The sequence below is a fragment of the Gavialis gangeticus genome, unplaced genomic scaffold (genome assembly GCF_001723915.1).
Source record: "Gavialis gangeticus isolate Ggan-Ray unplaced genomic scaffold, GavGan_comp1, whole genome shotgun sequence".
Classification (NCBI taxonomy): Eukaryota; Metazoa; Chordata; order Crocodylia; family Gavialidae; genus Gavialis; species Gavialis gangeticus.
In genome coordinates, this window is record NW_017729013.1 from 6,096,515 (window position 1) to 6,111,634 (window position 15,120).

The following is a 15,120-nucleotide window of genomic DNA, read 5'->3' on the forward strand; positions in this document are numbered from 1 at the left end:
ATACTTGAGCAAGAATAGGCTCGTTAGAGTGAGGATTGTAAAATATAGTTTAACCTCACTGAAAGTGTGGGGGAGAGGACTGGGGTGAGGTGGGTGGGATACAGAGCAAGGATGATCCATGAGGTACAGAAGGTAATTAAAATGGGAAGGCTTTTAGAAAATGAATTCAGTGGCACACCCCTGCAACCTCTTAATTTCTGTGAAAGAGAGCGCTCAGCTTCCACAAGCGAAACTTTGGCAGAAACGTTGGTCCCGAGTATTTTGATTAGAAGACTGCCTCTTACGTGATGGGAATGGGATGATGCTGCAGTAGCTCTCGGTTTTTTGGTTTAGCTTCCTTGTACATGTCAGACCTTTCTCTGCAGTTCATATTACTGCTAGACGTGAATATCCAGGACATGCAGATCTTTCCTACTGCAAACCTGAGAACACTGGAAGGAGCAAACTAGATTCTAAATGCCAAAATGCTGCGAGTGCAGCTTAGATATCCTCTAACATAATATTATGTCTCAACTTACTAGCTTCTCCTGTATGCTGAATGTCACTGGTCTGCAGCTGACTAAATGTGGAGAAAAGTGGCTTATTGGTACATACTGCTTAACAGCCACTTCAGGGCAGTCGTCCAAGTCCACTACTTTCTTCCTAACTTTTGGGAAAGGTTTGCTCCTCTTTAGTCCTATAACCTTTTATAGGCATGTATTAAAACAGGGGCAGGCAATTATTTTGGCTGGAGGGCTACTTAACGAGTTTTGGTGAAGTGATGAGGGCTACAAGGGTAGTGCCGCCGCCGCCCCCCCCCCCGCCGACCCATGACCTTTGCCACTGCGAATCTCTTCCCTTGTCCAGGAAGTACTCCTTTTAGGGGTACAGGTTTGCTTGTATGTTGTGGGGGGGGGGTATGGTGTATGTGTGGTTGTGGTTTGAGGTGGGGATGGTATAGGTGGGGTGTATACATGGATGTATGGGACTTGAATGTGGGTGTGAGATTTGTGGGGTGTATGGCTGAGGTGTGGGCTATGGTGAGGGTCAGGTGTGTAGGTATGGAAGGAGGTGGGCTATGTTGAGGGGGTGTGGGTGCATGTGTGGGCTGTGGGTGGATTGGGTGGGTGCATGTGGGGGGGCATCTCCCATATCTGCTCTCTGCGATCTGGCTGAGCCCAGCCCCTCCGCAGGCAGGGAGAGGGGGAAAGGGATTGGCGCTTCCTGCCTGGCTCACAGCATGCTGCAAAGGGCAGGAAAGCAGCTGCCGCTGGCTGGCAGCAACAGAAGCCCCTGAAGAGGGGAGGTGGGGCAGGGAGCTGAGCTTGGCATCACCAGCTCTCTTAGTCTCTGTCCTACATCTGCCCGGCGCAGCTGCAGCCGAGCCTGTGCTGGCTCCTGCTCCTTCTCTCATGCTCGCCCAGCGGGGCTGCACCAAGTGCCACTGTTTCTGCTGCTGTTCCCCCCCCCCCCTTCCTGTCTCTTGCTGCCTGCCTGCCTGTCAGGACTTCGAGCAGCCAAGCCCCTTCATGCCCCACTCCTTCCTCCCACCTCCATCCACACGTTCCCTCGCCCAGCATGAGAGGACCAGAGTGAGCTGCAGGCAAAGCCCACCCTGCTCCCCTCAACACTGCAGCTTCTCCCTACCTGCTGCCTGGAGCACTGCAGCAGGGACAGGAGGAGGAGTTGCTGGAGGCTGGGGGAGCCCAGCAGTTCCCTGGGCAGTGCCAGCAGCAGGGCTTGGCCTGCTGACAGGAAGCTGAGTGCACAGCACACTGCCCAGGCAAGACTCGGCCACAGGCGGAGCACAGCAGGGGCAGCTGCAGGCGGGGCCAGATGCAATTAATTTGTGGGTGCCTGCCTGCAGATGGGATCCAGTCAGCTGGCGGGCCATATTTTGTGCACCCCTGTATTAGAAGAACAACAAATAGACGCTTATTCTAAAGGGGGGGGGGGGGGGCGGCCTGCTATTGGTAAATTAGAACAAAGCCTGAAGTGCTTGGTGGTACTAGTGCTTCAAAAGCATGATGTCTACATAAGCAGTTTAGATCTATTGGATCCCTTTTGTCTACGGTGGTAAAGCTGTTGCAGCTCTCTAGAATACTGCCTCATTCTCTAACTACTCTATTACTAGTGAGACCAGACAGGATTGCTGTAAAACAGCCTTAATGTCTATTTCTACTCTAGCATCCCCCAAAACTTGGTATTTACCTTGCTGTCAAAGAGGTACAACACTCTTGGCTCACCAGCTCTCTCCCCACTGCCTTTCCTAATTGTGCATCAGGGAACAGAGTCTACAGCTGGCTTCACTAATTCATTCTCTTCTTGTCCACGGCCGTGCTTCTGGATCTTGGTTTGTCTAAGCTTGCTAGCTACGTATTGGACACTAGCACCATCTAACTGGCTGCTTGATGCATGGCTTTGATTTTGTTTTTCTTCTGTGTTTTCCAAAAATATTTTATGGAGAAATCCAGAGAGAAGTCTGCAGGTGATCTGCAGACAAGTGCATGGTTGCAACAGTGGAATTCAGCATATGTTCCTGGATTTGCATTGCATCTTGGGATTGACTGGGGAGAAGGCTCAGAGCACTGTCAACAGCCCCATTCACTGTGGGCATCAGAAAGATCTTGTTTTGGGCTCTGCCAGCTCTGGGAAGGCATCCCGGTCTCAGTTTATCAGTTGCCATTGCAAGGAATCTCAAATAAGGCATTAAGAAAGCTAAGATTCTGGAGCTTAACTCTTCAGAAGGCGCGAGTTCCACGGCTCCTTGAAAATTTTGGCTGAACAAAGAGATTTCTGGCACATGTCTACTTTCAACCTGGTAGGGATATCTACTATGACCAGAGTCATTTTCTTCACTCTTAATTTCCTTTTATCTACCCTGAATATAAAGAATTACTAGAGGCTTTTTACGCTCTTATCCACCTGAAAGAGAAGATGTGGAGGGCCCTTGAAAATCCTGTGTGGTGGTTTTAAATGGCAGAGGTACTAGAACAGTAAAATCATGGTGCATATCCCTTTCTTAAAAAGAAATAGTGTTGCCTGGTTAGCTAAGAATGAACTCTGCTCCAGAGAGGATCTTCAGGAGAGAACAGTTGGCGGCTCATGCCTATCCTGGAGTCGTCAATGCGAGGAAGCGGTCCGTAAGGCTAACCGCACCTTGTCGTGCATCTACAAATGCATCACAAGCAGGTCCGGGGGGTGATCCTTCCCCTCTATATGGCGCTGGTCGGGTTGCAGTTGGAGTACTGCATCCAGTTCTGGGTGCCGCACTTCAAGAGGGATGTGGCTAACCTTGAGAGGGTCCAGAGGAGGGCCATTTGCACAGTCAGGGGGCAGCAGGCCAGGCCCTGCAAAGATGGACTAAAGGACCTGAATCTATTCAGCCTCCACAAGAGAAGATTGAGAAGGTGGCTGTCTATAAACTCATGGGGGGGGGGACCAGCGGAAAATAGGTGAGGCTCTGTTTCCCTGGGCAGCACGTGGGATAACAAGGAATAACAGCCACAAATTGATTGCGAGCAGGTTCAGGCTTGATATCAGGAGGCATTACTTTACGGTTAGGGCTGCCAGGCTCTGGAATGGGCTCCCAAGGGAGGTGGTGCTCTCCCCTACCTTGGGGGTCTTCAAGAGGAGGTTGGATAGACATCTGCCTTGGGTATTACGATCCCAGCACTCGTCCAACCCCCTGCCTTGGGCAGGAACTTGATGAATTGTTCGGGTCCCTTCCGACCCTAGAAACTGGAACTAGTCCTTCTGTAGGTCCACTTGACAGGCAGGGGGTGGGTTGGCTGATCTTTTTGGGTTGTTTTGTTCGTTTTCTATAAGTAGCGCAAGGAAAAAAGCTACCTCTTTACTGTACTGTTGAGTGTCCTGCCTATCAGTTGAAACTAGCAAAGAAGTCAGGAGAACTGATTATTTCACTGTTGCTTCTGCTTGGGTCAGTGCTGCTGAGCAAAGCGCTATTTCACTGCTGTCCACAGGAGTCTCAATATTGGGCGCAGTGCTGTCTTTTTTTTATATAGGGTCGCCTTTCTACTGAAGGGAAATGCTATTGCAGGTTTGTTCTTGAATACAGTGGCAAAGGTTTCAGTTGTTGGGGCTAAAAACTTCAACTCCCCTTGAACCAGGAGTTTAAATGCCAAGAAAAAGGCCCTGGGTCCCACAGTTCTATCAACATTTGTTTTTAAAATCTTAAAGGGTATGTTCTCTTCACCAAGCCTGAACACCGTGACTAACTGGAGAACAGCTAAATAGCTGTAAACATGTATTTAAGAGCCTCTTGGGTGTTTGAGTGCATGTTTGTTTCCAGTACTTGAACTACTAGAATACATGTTGCTGCAATAACCGACATCTGTGTTGTCTACTCAATTGCAGAAAGAATGGAGAGAAGACAGAAATGGAGAATTCAAAAGGAAAGTTGCCCGCTGTGTAAGAAAAAGCCAAGAGACTGCTTTTGAGTGACACTTATTCAGCAGCTAGTAGCTTCACTTTTTTCAGGGTAAGTAACACTTTTTTTCCCAATTTTAAATGTGCCATTTCTGGTAGTCTGGAAAGGGTGAAATGCTGCTCTAGTCTTTGCAGTCAAGACCTGAAATCCTGTCTTACTTCAAGAAGACTCTTTTCTCTTTCCCACTTGGTCTTGGTGGACTCGTCATCTCAGTTGTATGCTTGCAGACCAGCCCTGCTGAAAGCCTTTATGACAAGGGAAGCTTCCTCATGCATTACTGTACACTGTCTGCATTGGCAGATTCCACCACAATTTTGTTTGCACTATTCAAAGGCTTAAATTTTTGGTTAGGAAGCTTTTCAATATCTGCTACTCTAACAGTGGTTACAAGCGTGCTTGTAGTGCATATGTCCAGCATCAAAAGTAGAGAATCTTTCTGGGATTCTTGCTCAAATAGTCATAACAGCCTTTAAAATTCAGGTGGTCGTGAACACTTGCAGAGCTGGATCAGATATCTGTGGGGTTTGCGTACATAGTTTTTGCCATCAGCATCCATAGCCAGATTATCTGCAGGTTGAATGTCAGAGAAAATCGTCCCAGGTGGTTGGGAAAACTTTGTGGGGTTTGTTTGTTTTTAACTGAAAGGCCCATCTTTTCCAGTAGCACCTCAAAGCAGATGGGGAAACACTCGGGCCCAACCAAGTGCCAGTTCTATGTCCCATATTTAACGTATGGTCAAATTTACAGGTGTAGTTCAAAGACCATTTCCAGAATAGGTAGTCTTGACTCGTCTTGTCAGCAGTGATACTGTTTTAAGAGGTGAGCAACAGCATGGCTTGAAGCCCTCTGCAAGCAAGATGAATGACTTGTTTGGTGGTGGTGTGTAGTTTTTTTTTTTTTAAGCTTCAGTACCTCTTGCCAAGTATTTCCACAAGCTCTTAAACCGTGGGTCTCCCGCTGCAATAGATTTGAAGAACTGTCCTGACCTAAGATCAGGTCTCAAGTCATCTCTAAGGCAGTGATTCTTTCTCCCCTTCCCCCCGCCCCGCTTCTTTCCCCCCAGTCTCAGTGACTAACTTCTTCTGGGAACATGCTTATAAGATTGCAGTTTTTGGTCCATAGCATCTCGAAAGCTAAGATGATATTCTGATTCTCAAAGCTGAAGAGGCTGGGTGGTTTTTTGGGGTTTGTTTTTAATTGCCTTTAGGTAGTCTAGCTCCTGCGATTTTATTTCAGCTTGTTCTCCAACACTGAATTCTGAATGTACTCCATGGTAGACTGGTTCTAATAATGTAAAAGGAATAAGTTGTATTGGTGTAGTGTATAGTACAGCTAGCAACGGAACTCTGCTTGTCCACAACTCATGGCCATATTTCTTGTGTTCTTCCTACTCTTGCAGCTGGTCTCTAGGGTGCCAAGTTGAAGCCTTTATTTGCACTTTACTGAGCTGTTGTCTCTAGTAGGTGGCTGCTTGCTAGATGACTTCCTCTAATCCAGGGGTGTTCAACCCCTGGCCTGTAAGCCAAATCCCAGTGTGTGGGACCAGGAGAGGACTGTGCAGGCCCTGGAGCCCAACTTGCTCTCCCCATCCCCTGCCCTGCAAGTGAGGCTGGGTGGAGGCATTGCAGCACCCCCAGACCCCAGTCCTGTTGTGCAGAGGCAGTATGGGGTGTTGGAGCCTGTCTTGGTTTTGATTTCTTTGTTAGGGTTTTTCCCACCGCCCCCCACCCTCCATTCTGCTAAGTGGGAGGAGTGCAGGGCCCAGTCCAGCATGCAGACTGGCCCAGGGTCACTGGAGAAGTGTAGCATAAAAGTGTATATGCATTTAACCATACTCCTAAGAAAATGGCATGGGACACCTTGAATTGTTTTGCTGGAAGCTCTCATAGTATTTTTGAAGGAACTCTTGCTAGTTGCATTTGTTTTCTTGGCCTGGGAATTCTTGCAGTCAAACTAATGTTCACGTGTTCCCACTACACAGGTACTCAAGTCACAGTTGCACTTTAGGGTGGGAATTGGTCTTGGTCAGTGTTTTTTCTGTCTGTTTGAAGGATTGTGTTGGGAGCAGCTAAACTGAGTAGTGTCAAGTAAGCTGCCATCTTGCATGTTGCAATGCAAATGTTCTAGCATTTGACTTGTATAAAAATTGGAGGGGGGGGGGGAAGGTGATGGGTAGAGTTGAAGAAGCCTTGGGGCTGGTCAGCAGCAGACTTAATGTCATCACTCTGATACTTTTCTGCTGTAGCATTTGCTATTTTTCAGAGTAATTGGTGGCATAACATAGGTTGACTTCAGGGCTCCTGCTTGCAGAAGCCTGACGATAAAATTACCCCTAATAGATGACGTGGTTTCTGGGTTTGTTGCCTTCCTCTTGAAGCACTGGATGTTTACCAAATTTTAAAGATGGGAGACTCTCACAGGGATGCATTGGAGCCCAAATGGTACCGAGAAACTTGTCCTGCATGCGTGCAGCATTACCTTCAGTGGCAAACTATAATAAATTCTCTGTTGCTTGCTAGCTATAAAGCACATTGTAGGTTAGGTAGGCCTGACGTGGATGTTCTTATGGAGCGCTTCGGGTACACAGTTATTACACGGTTGCATATGTTTTTTGCAGAGGGTTGGATATGCTGATCTGGCAGGTCCCTTCCAATCCTCTGTCTCTGGGAAAACTGTATCTATAATGAGCTTTTTTGCCACTTATTGTTAGTTTATATGTTTACTTGGAAGGAATTCTCTAGTTGAGACTAGAGCCCAATCCTCCTATAGTTAGTCCTAGACAGAGATGAGTATTTTGTGTACTTTGAAAATGTTGTTAGGAGTTAAAAGTATGATGGTGAATTTGAGCCCACAGCCTTGCCAGCATCTGGTGTTTTTTTTTCATTTTTTTTATTTTAGCATTGTTCCTGTATGTCATCTCAGGGAGATTTTAACACGTTTGACTCTAAAGAGAACAAATGCTTTTACATTTTTAATATAAACTTTTGAGTGTTAAAGTGGTGAACAACTTGTTTCCAACCTAATATGGACAGAAATCTTAAAGCAGCTGAAAGTTCTCTGTTTCATAAATGTAATGTGGCTTTTTTTTTTTTATCGCAGGTCTCCAATTGAGAAACATGGCACTGTTTTTCCTGCACTCTACCCACCTATTGCTGGACTTCTGTTGTAACAAGTTGGCAAACACTGGCTGGAACTGGGCTGCAATAAAACATGCCAGTTTTCGATGCTGACAAGAGCCTAACAAGTGCCAACACAAAAAAACAATTACGCATTTTGAAACCTAATGAACTGCTTTAACCTTCAGGAAGAATTGTAAAGATGTGTACATAGCACAACATGATCCGGATAATATATATACTGTTCATGTACATCCACAATACACATTGTACCAAATAATGCTGTCTTGTAGTTAGGATAAGAATCGTGTAAATTCTAAAGATTTTAGCAGGTTTACTTTCCCTATTCATTGTTTCCTATCGGTTTAAAAAAAAACAAAACCAACTCTTGTGAAGCATGTCAAACTAAAACCAATTAGGGTAAAGATTTTTTTTCCCCGTTCTTAATTTTTTCCTTTGAACCATTTTGAGGCTTAATTAAAACCCTCTGCTTATTGAAGTTCAGGGTTTTGTTTTGGCTTTCTTTTGTTTTGGTGGTTTTTCTTGGGTTTTGTTTGGAAATGCACTCCCTTCTCACCCAGCATCTTGGTTTCCGATTTTCTCTAAATAATAAATTTTGGAAGTTTCTAGGATTCGTTACTTGGTTTTTACAATGACCTTTGCGTTGTCAAAGGTGCTTCTCCTGCCCCCTTCCTCCAGCCCCCTCTACCTTTTTTTTGATCCAGTTGCACACAGTTCTTGAATTTGGGTGTAGCAATAAAACTTCTGGCTGTGGAGCACCCTTGAGCCTGCTGTTTTGTTTTTTCAAAGGACTGAGCGTTTTGGTTTGGAAGTCCAGTCAAGTCCAAAATAGGATGATCTGCTTTCTTTTGGTGGCTTTTCTTTTCTTTTTCTTTATTTCTCTCTCTCATTGCCTGGTTTCATTTTTAAGATGGATTAAGAAGCATGCACATCTGTAGGATTTCAAATGAGCAACTTCTGGGTTTGACATAAAGAAATAGCTTTCTTTCTTTATCCCTCTTTTGTGCCCCTCCTTATTTCTTTGCCTTCTATTCTACTGCAAATTTTCCTCACCTAATGTACAAAGAAAATTGCGATGTATATTTTCATGTAATTTGATTTTTTGGAATTCTGTCACCTTCTGTAGTGAGTTCTTCCAAAATATAATTTTTTCCAATAATTTCTGTTGAATTGGCTTGTAGTACCTAAGACTGGGGAGTGTTGGGATTGACTCTGACTCAGATGAGAAGTGACCTAGCTCAGTAGGCATTTCCAGTGTTTGGACTTGGCAGAAATACTTTGGTAATTATATGAAATTTCATACTAGAAGCCCAGAGCTATAATTGGTATTGATAAGGATTTGTTCCCTTTGTTTAAGTACTGTACAAGATGCCTGCACTGAAGAATTAAGTGCCAATTTGAGCTGGATTTCTCTTTTGGGTTAGAGAAACTAATTGAGTTGCTTCCTTCAGTGAAGGGAAACTAACTTCTAAGAGGGCCACACATGATTAAAGGCCTAGACACCAGGTCATACGAGGAGAGGCTGAAGGACTTGGGACTGTTCAGCCTGGAGAAGAGAAGACTCAGAGGGGACTTGGTGGCAGCCTATAAGTAATATTGGGCATACATCAAGGCCTGGGGGGGAGCATCTATTAATCAAAGCCACCCAGGGGATGACGAGAAATAATGGGCACAAGCTGATTTGAGGATTGCTTCAGGCTTGACGAAGGGAAAAACGTTTTTACAAGTAGAGTGCCAAGGGTCTGGAACAGGCTCCTCCCAAAGGTGGTACGGTCATCCACCCTGGCGATCAGAAAACCAGAATGTCTTGATGCCCATTTTGCTGGGTCCATCCGATCCCAGCAGCCTTTCCTGCCTGAGTGCGGGGGGGCTAGACCCGATGATTTGTAAGGTTCCTTCTAGCCCCTAACAACCATGAAACTACCACTCTTGAACCAAGTGGAAATGAACAGTAAAGATCCAGAAAAGAGGAAACGGTAAAAAGTAGCCAGGAATCAAAGTCAGTTTCTCTACATTCAAAGGCAGTAATGTTGCTTCTATTTCTACACAATGCCTGTGGCACTTAATATGTGCCACAGACATTGGGAAGGATGTGAACAGGAAGCTCCTTATGACGGGGAATTGGGCAAGAGAGATATGGGACAGATCGATAGATGCTCCCGAAATCGGGTAGTTGCAGGGCAGAGATGGGGGTGGGGGGTTAATTCTTCAGTTCCAGTGAAGCCCAAGTCTCTATAGAATCATTATTTCTAAAAAGGAGCAATGGCTTGTCATGTCTGTCTTTGCGGAGACCTGAAACTTTTATATGGGTGTGCAGTGAAATCAAGAGAGAAATGGCTTGCATTTTGGTCACGCAGCCAGTGTGGGTCCAGTTACTGATTTCAGTTATTAGCCAACATACTGACGTGAAACCTTTGGAACCTGCAGCAAGACAAGCAACTTGCTGCTGTGGAAACTGGATTGTGCAGTGATGGTTTCCAGTCTTCCCTCTACCACGAGAAGGATTTCTCATGCAAAAACTTTGGGAAGGAACGGATAGCTTCTAATGAACCTGACATTTGATCTAGCTTTCCATGAAGCCTCGAGTGTCAGATGGACAGTGTGAACTTTCTAGATTGTTGTTTATGATGTGAATGCCAAAAAAAAGGCGCATGGCAGGCTTTTAATAGGTGCCAAGGTAAAAAGTTGGTTAGCAAAAAATGCCAATTGAAATGTATTAAAAATTATTATTACTTCCTATATCAAATGCATTTAAATTTTAGTGTAATGTCCTCATGGACATATTTGGTAACTGTGTAGAAAAGCATGGATCAAACTCCTAATTAAGTGGTTTTTCATAGGCAGGCAGATGTATGTGGTGCTTAAATGATGTTTTCTGCCCAGGCACAATAGCTGATTTTAGGCAAGCAGGCACATGAGGATCAAAACTGCTTGGCTCCTGCAGGGGTGAGGGGGTGGGAGAATGCCTCTAGCCAGCTTAAAGGCTACCACGTGTGCACGCGCGCGCGCTCGCTCGCGCTCTCTCTCTCTCTCTCAAGGCTGAGGATTGCCTTGCATTCCAGCAGCATGGTGCTGTTCACTCCATAATTAAACTATTAGGACTACTTTGGTTTCTAGGCCAGCTATTGTGAACCAAGAGTTTTCTCTTAAAATAAAGCTGGCTGCAGCAAGAATTGAGCAGCCATTTGTTCATTTTCTGTAGCAGGTCCTGTTTTCCCTTGGTTACTTTTTTTTTTCTCCCAGTGGATACAAACAATCCTAGACTAACTGAAAATGAGTCGATATATTTAGTTTAATTTGCAACCAGACTCTTAAAAGGGATTTCCATTGTGGTACAAGGTGTTGTTTTTAGGGGGGGGATGCTCTTTTTGTGTTTTTGGTTCACCCCACTCCCTCTCAGTTATTAGCATACTAAACTACTGTAATGTAATGCAATGATAGAAAGAAACTCAAGACAGAGTTTCTGCATGTGCTGTTTTCTAGAGCGGTGGTTTTCAGTCTCTTTTCATTTGCAGACCCCTAAGTTTTAAATGGAGGTGCAGACCCCTTTCAAAATTTTGAATGGAGGTGTTAGTCACCTTAGGAATACCCACACCTACAATTCAAATATTTTTGATCATAGTCCTCTTTTGCATACCCCTTAGACATAAGCTACAGACCCCAGTTAGAAAACCACTGATTTAGAGATCCAAAATAAACTAAGAGCTAGGGCACACTCAGTGGACTTTTTAGTTGCACACAACATAAGGCCCTGTCCCTCAAAAAGCCATTGCAAAATGTATTTTTTAAAAATGTTGTTAGGGGTGAGTTACCATTGTTCTGGTTAAAATACCAAGCCACAGCTTGAGTGAACTATCCTAACACTTTGGGGGGGGTGGGAAGAGTTGACTAATGCTTCACAGGAAACAAAATGGTAAAGAACTGCAATTTTTTTTTTTTTTTTTTTTTAAGTACAGGAGGGGGTTGCACAGGACTTCAGAGGTTCTTCAGTTTCTGGAAGGTCAACCTTGATTGGTGTACTGTTCTGTTATTTGTATGAGATCACTAGTCATCTGTCTGTAAAGAATGTATAGACTGAATTTTTGTACTAATCTAGAATCTTACCTCTTAAGGGCAGTACATGAGCACCCCCTGTGTGCTACCTGAATGTTGGGCATGCCAAGCAGGCTGAGCAGGAGCCTCAAGATTTCTCAGATTACAAATGACATGACTGGAAAATATAAAAGGAGAGAAACTTGTGAAACTTCAAGCTACCTCAAACTTTGGCAATGTTACAACGTTGGCTGGAAAACCACCTCTGCTGTGATTCCCAAACATTCAATACCTATGCCCTATGTAGATAGTGGTTGGAAAACATTTAATAATGGGATGAAGTGCACGTTGTTATACTATATCTGCCTCCTGTGTCTAGCTCTGTTCTTTGACTGCAACTTCTTCCAGGATATTTTTTCTTTGGTAGGGTAATGGGGTTGAAACGTGGTATTACTGCAGTAAAGTTTTGCAGTGTTGCACGTTGCTCTGAGCTACTGCACTTCTACAGCAAGCTACCCTGCTGATTCCACCCCAGGAAGTGACCAAAGCTCAGGGTTTCAAAAATGAAGAAGCCTGAAATAAAAACACTTCTCTCTAGAGCCCCACTGTTAAAACAGGCTTGTGCTTTTTACGCAATGCTCGGTTAACTTGTAGAATTCATTGCCCCAAGAGGTGGTGCAGGCAGAGGGCAGATCCAGGTTCAAAAAGGGAGTGGATAAATTAACGGGTGACAGCTCTATTAATGGTTATTGAACAGAATGGCTGGGGCTGCCACAGAAAATGGCTCTAAACCAATGGTGGTTGCCTGGGAGGGTACCGAATAGGGAACAAATCACTAAAGATATGTGGTTCAGTGTTTGCCCTTTCTCTACGTATTCTCATATGGCAAGAGTAGGTAAGAGAACCAACTCTGCAGCCAGAAAAAAATGAAACTAGTGAAATCTGGTTACTTAGTCATAGGATAACTCATCACTATAGTCTTTATTAGTTAGTGGACTAAATCCTTGCCCGAGTCCTATCAACTTGTATACAAAACACTTCAACTAACGTGCCATGTTAAAGTGTAATTATTAGTCGCTTCCAAATGTGCATACAGCATAAATCACAATGGAATTCATTCCTGATGCATAGGCTTCAAAGATGACCTCCACAACATCTTTAAGGTCAGCTGATGCTTGCAAAGTCTTGAATACTCTTCAGCAGCCTTTCTTGGCTCAACAAGACACGAGACCATCAACTGTTCCATCCGGAAGAATTACTTTCTATCTTGGTCAGGAGTGGAAAGTAAAAATCTTTATTTTATGCTTGTGAGTACACGGATCTTATACAGTGAGCATTCTGAATTTTTGTAATAAAAAGCATTACATTAGGCACTTATCTGTATAATCTTCCAATCCTCATAAACCAGCCAGAATGCCTGCAATTTGCACTTGGAATATTTGTGACATATTTTTGTGATACATTTTTTTCTTTGTTATAAATGTCAAAAATCATTCTTTACTGCATCTCAAAAGTGAAAGACTAACTATGGATAATTAGTCATTACCCAGCCCCTCTGAGTGACAAATTAATCATATTTTCCTGCGAGGCAATGAGCATGTCTTCCTAGTTGCATCAGCCAATCAGTGGCACTCACAAGGCACAGTAATGCGGCATGAGCAGTGTAAATTATGTATGAAGCGAAGTTGCATCCATTTGCCTTTTAAATGGGACAGAAAATAAGTGTAATTTAAAACCTAGAGGCAGCTGGAGATTAACCAAGAAAGCAAGTAACAATTGAGTCCAGGATAAAGAACAAGAGGGCATCCTGGATATCAATGAAGAAAACAGGTTCACCATCCAAATCTATTATAGATGCTGACAGGGTCCTTCTCATGGTAGTATTTGAGGTCCTGAACACGCTACGTGCCCCATTACCCTACACTGATAAGCATCAATCTGCTTTGCATTGGCATAAACAAGGAAGATGCACACAATGTATATCCTTATACCAGTAAAACTGGCTAGAAATCGGGTTAAACCTCAGAAAATTGCAATACAGGTAAACTGAGTAAAGTTACACCACCGTAGCTACTATGTGTCTACATCTAGTGGCAAGCTGCTGTAATAGGTCTGGCCTCCGGTGAGCTGGTCATCTGTCTGCTTCGGACACTGGTTTAATTTCCATCAGTGTACAAAATGACACAAATTACATTAATGCTAATGGCTCGTGTCCAGGCCCTCAATATCTCATAAATATGGATGCATTTCTCCACATATCTTCAAATATATAAAGAGCAATTAACAAGAACATGGAGACAGACTTTTCTGTGGCTGTAGGGGACAGGACTAGGAGCAACTGCTTCAAACTGCAGCAGAGGAAATTTAGCTTGGCAATCAGGAGGAACTTTCTGACTATGAGGACGGTCAAGCCCTGGAATGGGCTACCTACAGGAATTGTGGAATCTCAATCTTTGCCAGTTTTCAAGAGTGGGTTTGACAGACACTTGGCTGGGATGGTTTAGTCAGGGATGATCCTGCCTCAAGAAGGGGGCTGGACTAGATGACCTCATGTGGTCCCTGTTGTTCTAAGATCCTACAGCACTTTACATACTGGGCTATCTCCATTTTTACAGATGGGAAACTGAGGTACAGGGCAGGTTTACCCCAAATCATGTAAGAAACCTGTGGCCCTACTGAATCGAATTCCAATGCCCTATATCAGTGGTGCTCCACCTACAGCCCACAGGCTTGATCAGGCCCTCAAAGTGATTGGATCACCAGCATGGGGAATCAGCAGCAAGCACCTTGGCCTAGCAAGTCCCCTTCTGTGCCTTGTGTTGTGTTGCTGAACCCCTGTGGTGCTGGAGGTAAGTGTTGTGATCATTATGTTTGTTAAGTGGCCATGTTCGCCAATCAGAAAAGTTATACAAAGTTATGTAACGGTTGCTAGGCAGACTACAGTTGCCTTTCTGCCACGAGTGTAAAAGATAGACAGCAGCTAGAACTTTCTACGAGGCGGGATCCAGCGTCAGTCAGTCAGTGCCATGGGCCTATCGAAAGGTGCCTCACACAATCACATCACCGCGTGTCACCCAAGCTATAAAAGGAGCCCCCGCCTGATCGTCAGGGTCCCTTCTGCGTCCAACGGACTCGGAACGATTCACGGCATATTATTACGGGCACGGCTCGGCCTTCGGAGTAGCTAACCGGAGGAGGACGCAGAGACCCGCCTGATCCCGGCGACCTGAAACCCCTGAGACAACTCACCAGCCAGATCCATCGGTCTCACGCACCATTAGGGTGCGCGAGGCGTGGTGAGTGAGTTTAAGCTGCTGCGCAGCTACGTTAACAGTTATCAATAAAGATCACCAAGCCTGTTCCCTGTCCTCCCGACTCCTCGTGATCTGTGGCAAGACCGACCGAGAAAAGATCCTGTCACAGTAAGCTCTCTTCCTCCTTTCCCCTTCTCCTTCCTTTGACATGGACAACCACCTCCATCCCCACCCCCGCCAAAAGGGAGTGGTGACCTATGGTTCAACC

The 15,120-nt window shown here is 44.8% G+C and overlaps 1 protein-coding gene and 1 long non-coding RNA gene across 2 annotated transcripts in view; one reads left to right on the forward strand and one right to left on the reverse strand.

Annotated features, from left to right (window-relative positions):
* Window positions 1-8,725, forward strand: part of UBE2G1 (ubiquitin conjugating enzyme E2 G1) — a gene marked incomplete at its 5' end in the record, with an annotated part of 48,402 nt that extends 39,677 nt beyond the window's left edge. Inside the window, 2 exons of the mRNA XM_019511319.1 lie at window positions 4,357-4,480; window positions 7,529-8,725. Coding sequence (XP_019366864.1) covers window positions 4,357-4,443 — 87 coding nt within the window. The remainder of the gene's footprint in view (window positions 1-4,356; window positions 4,481-7,528) is intronic.
* A 2,629-nt stretch (window positions 8,726-11,354) lies between these two features.
* Window positions 11,355-13,095, reverse strand: LOC109293475. The gene is made up of 2 exons (XR_002096324.1): window positions 11,709-13,095; window positions 11,355-11,622 (listed from the first exon to the last, which is right to left on the reverse strand). It is a non-coding gene; the product is annotated as an uncharacterized LOC109293475 (long non-coding RNA).
* Window positions 13,096-15,120: the final 2,025 nt, after the last annotated feature.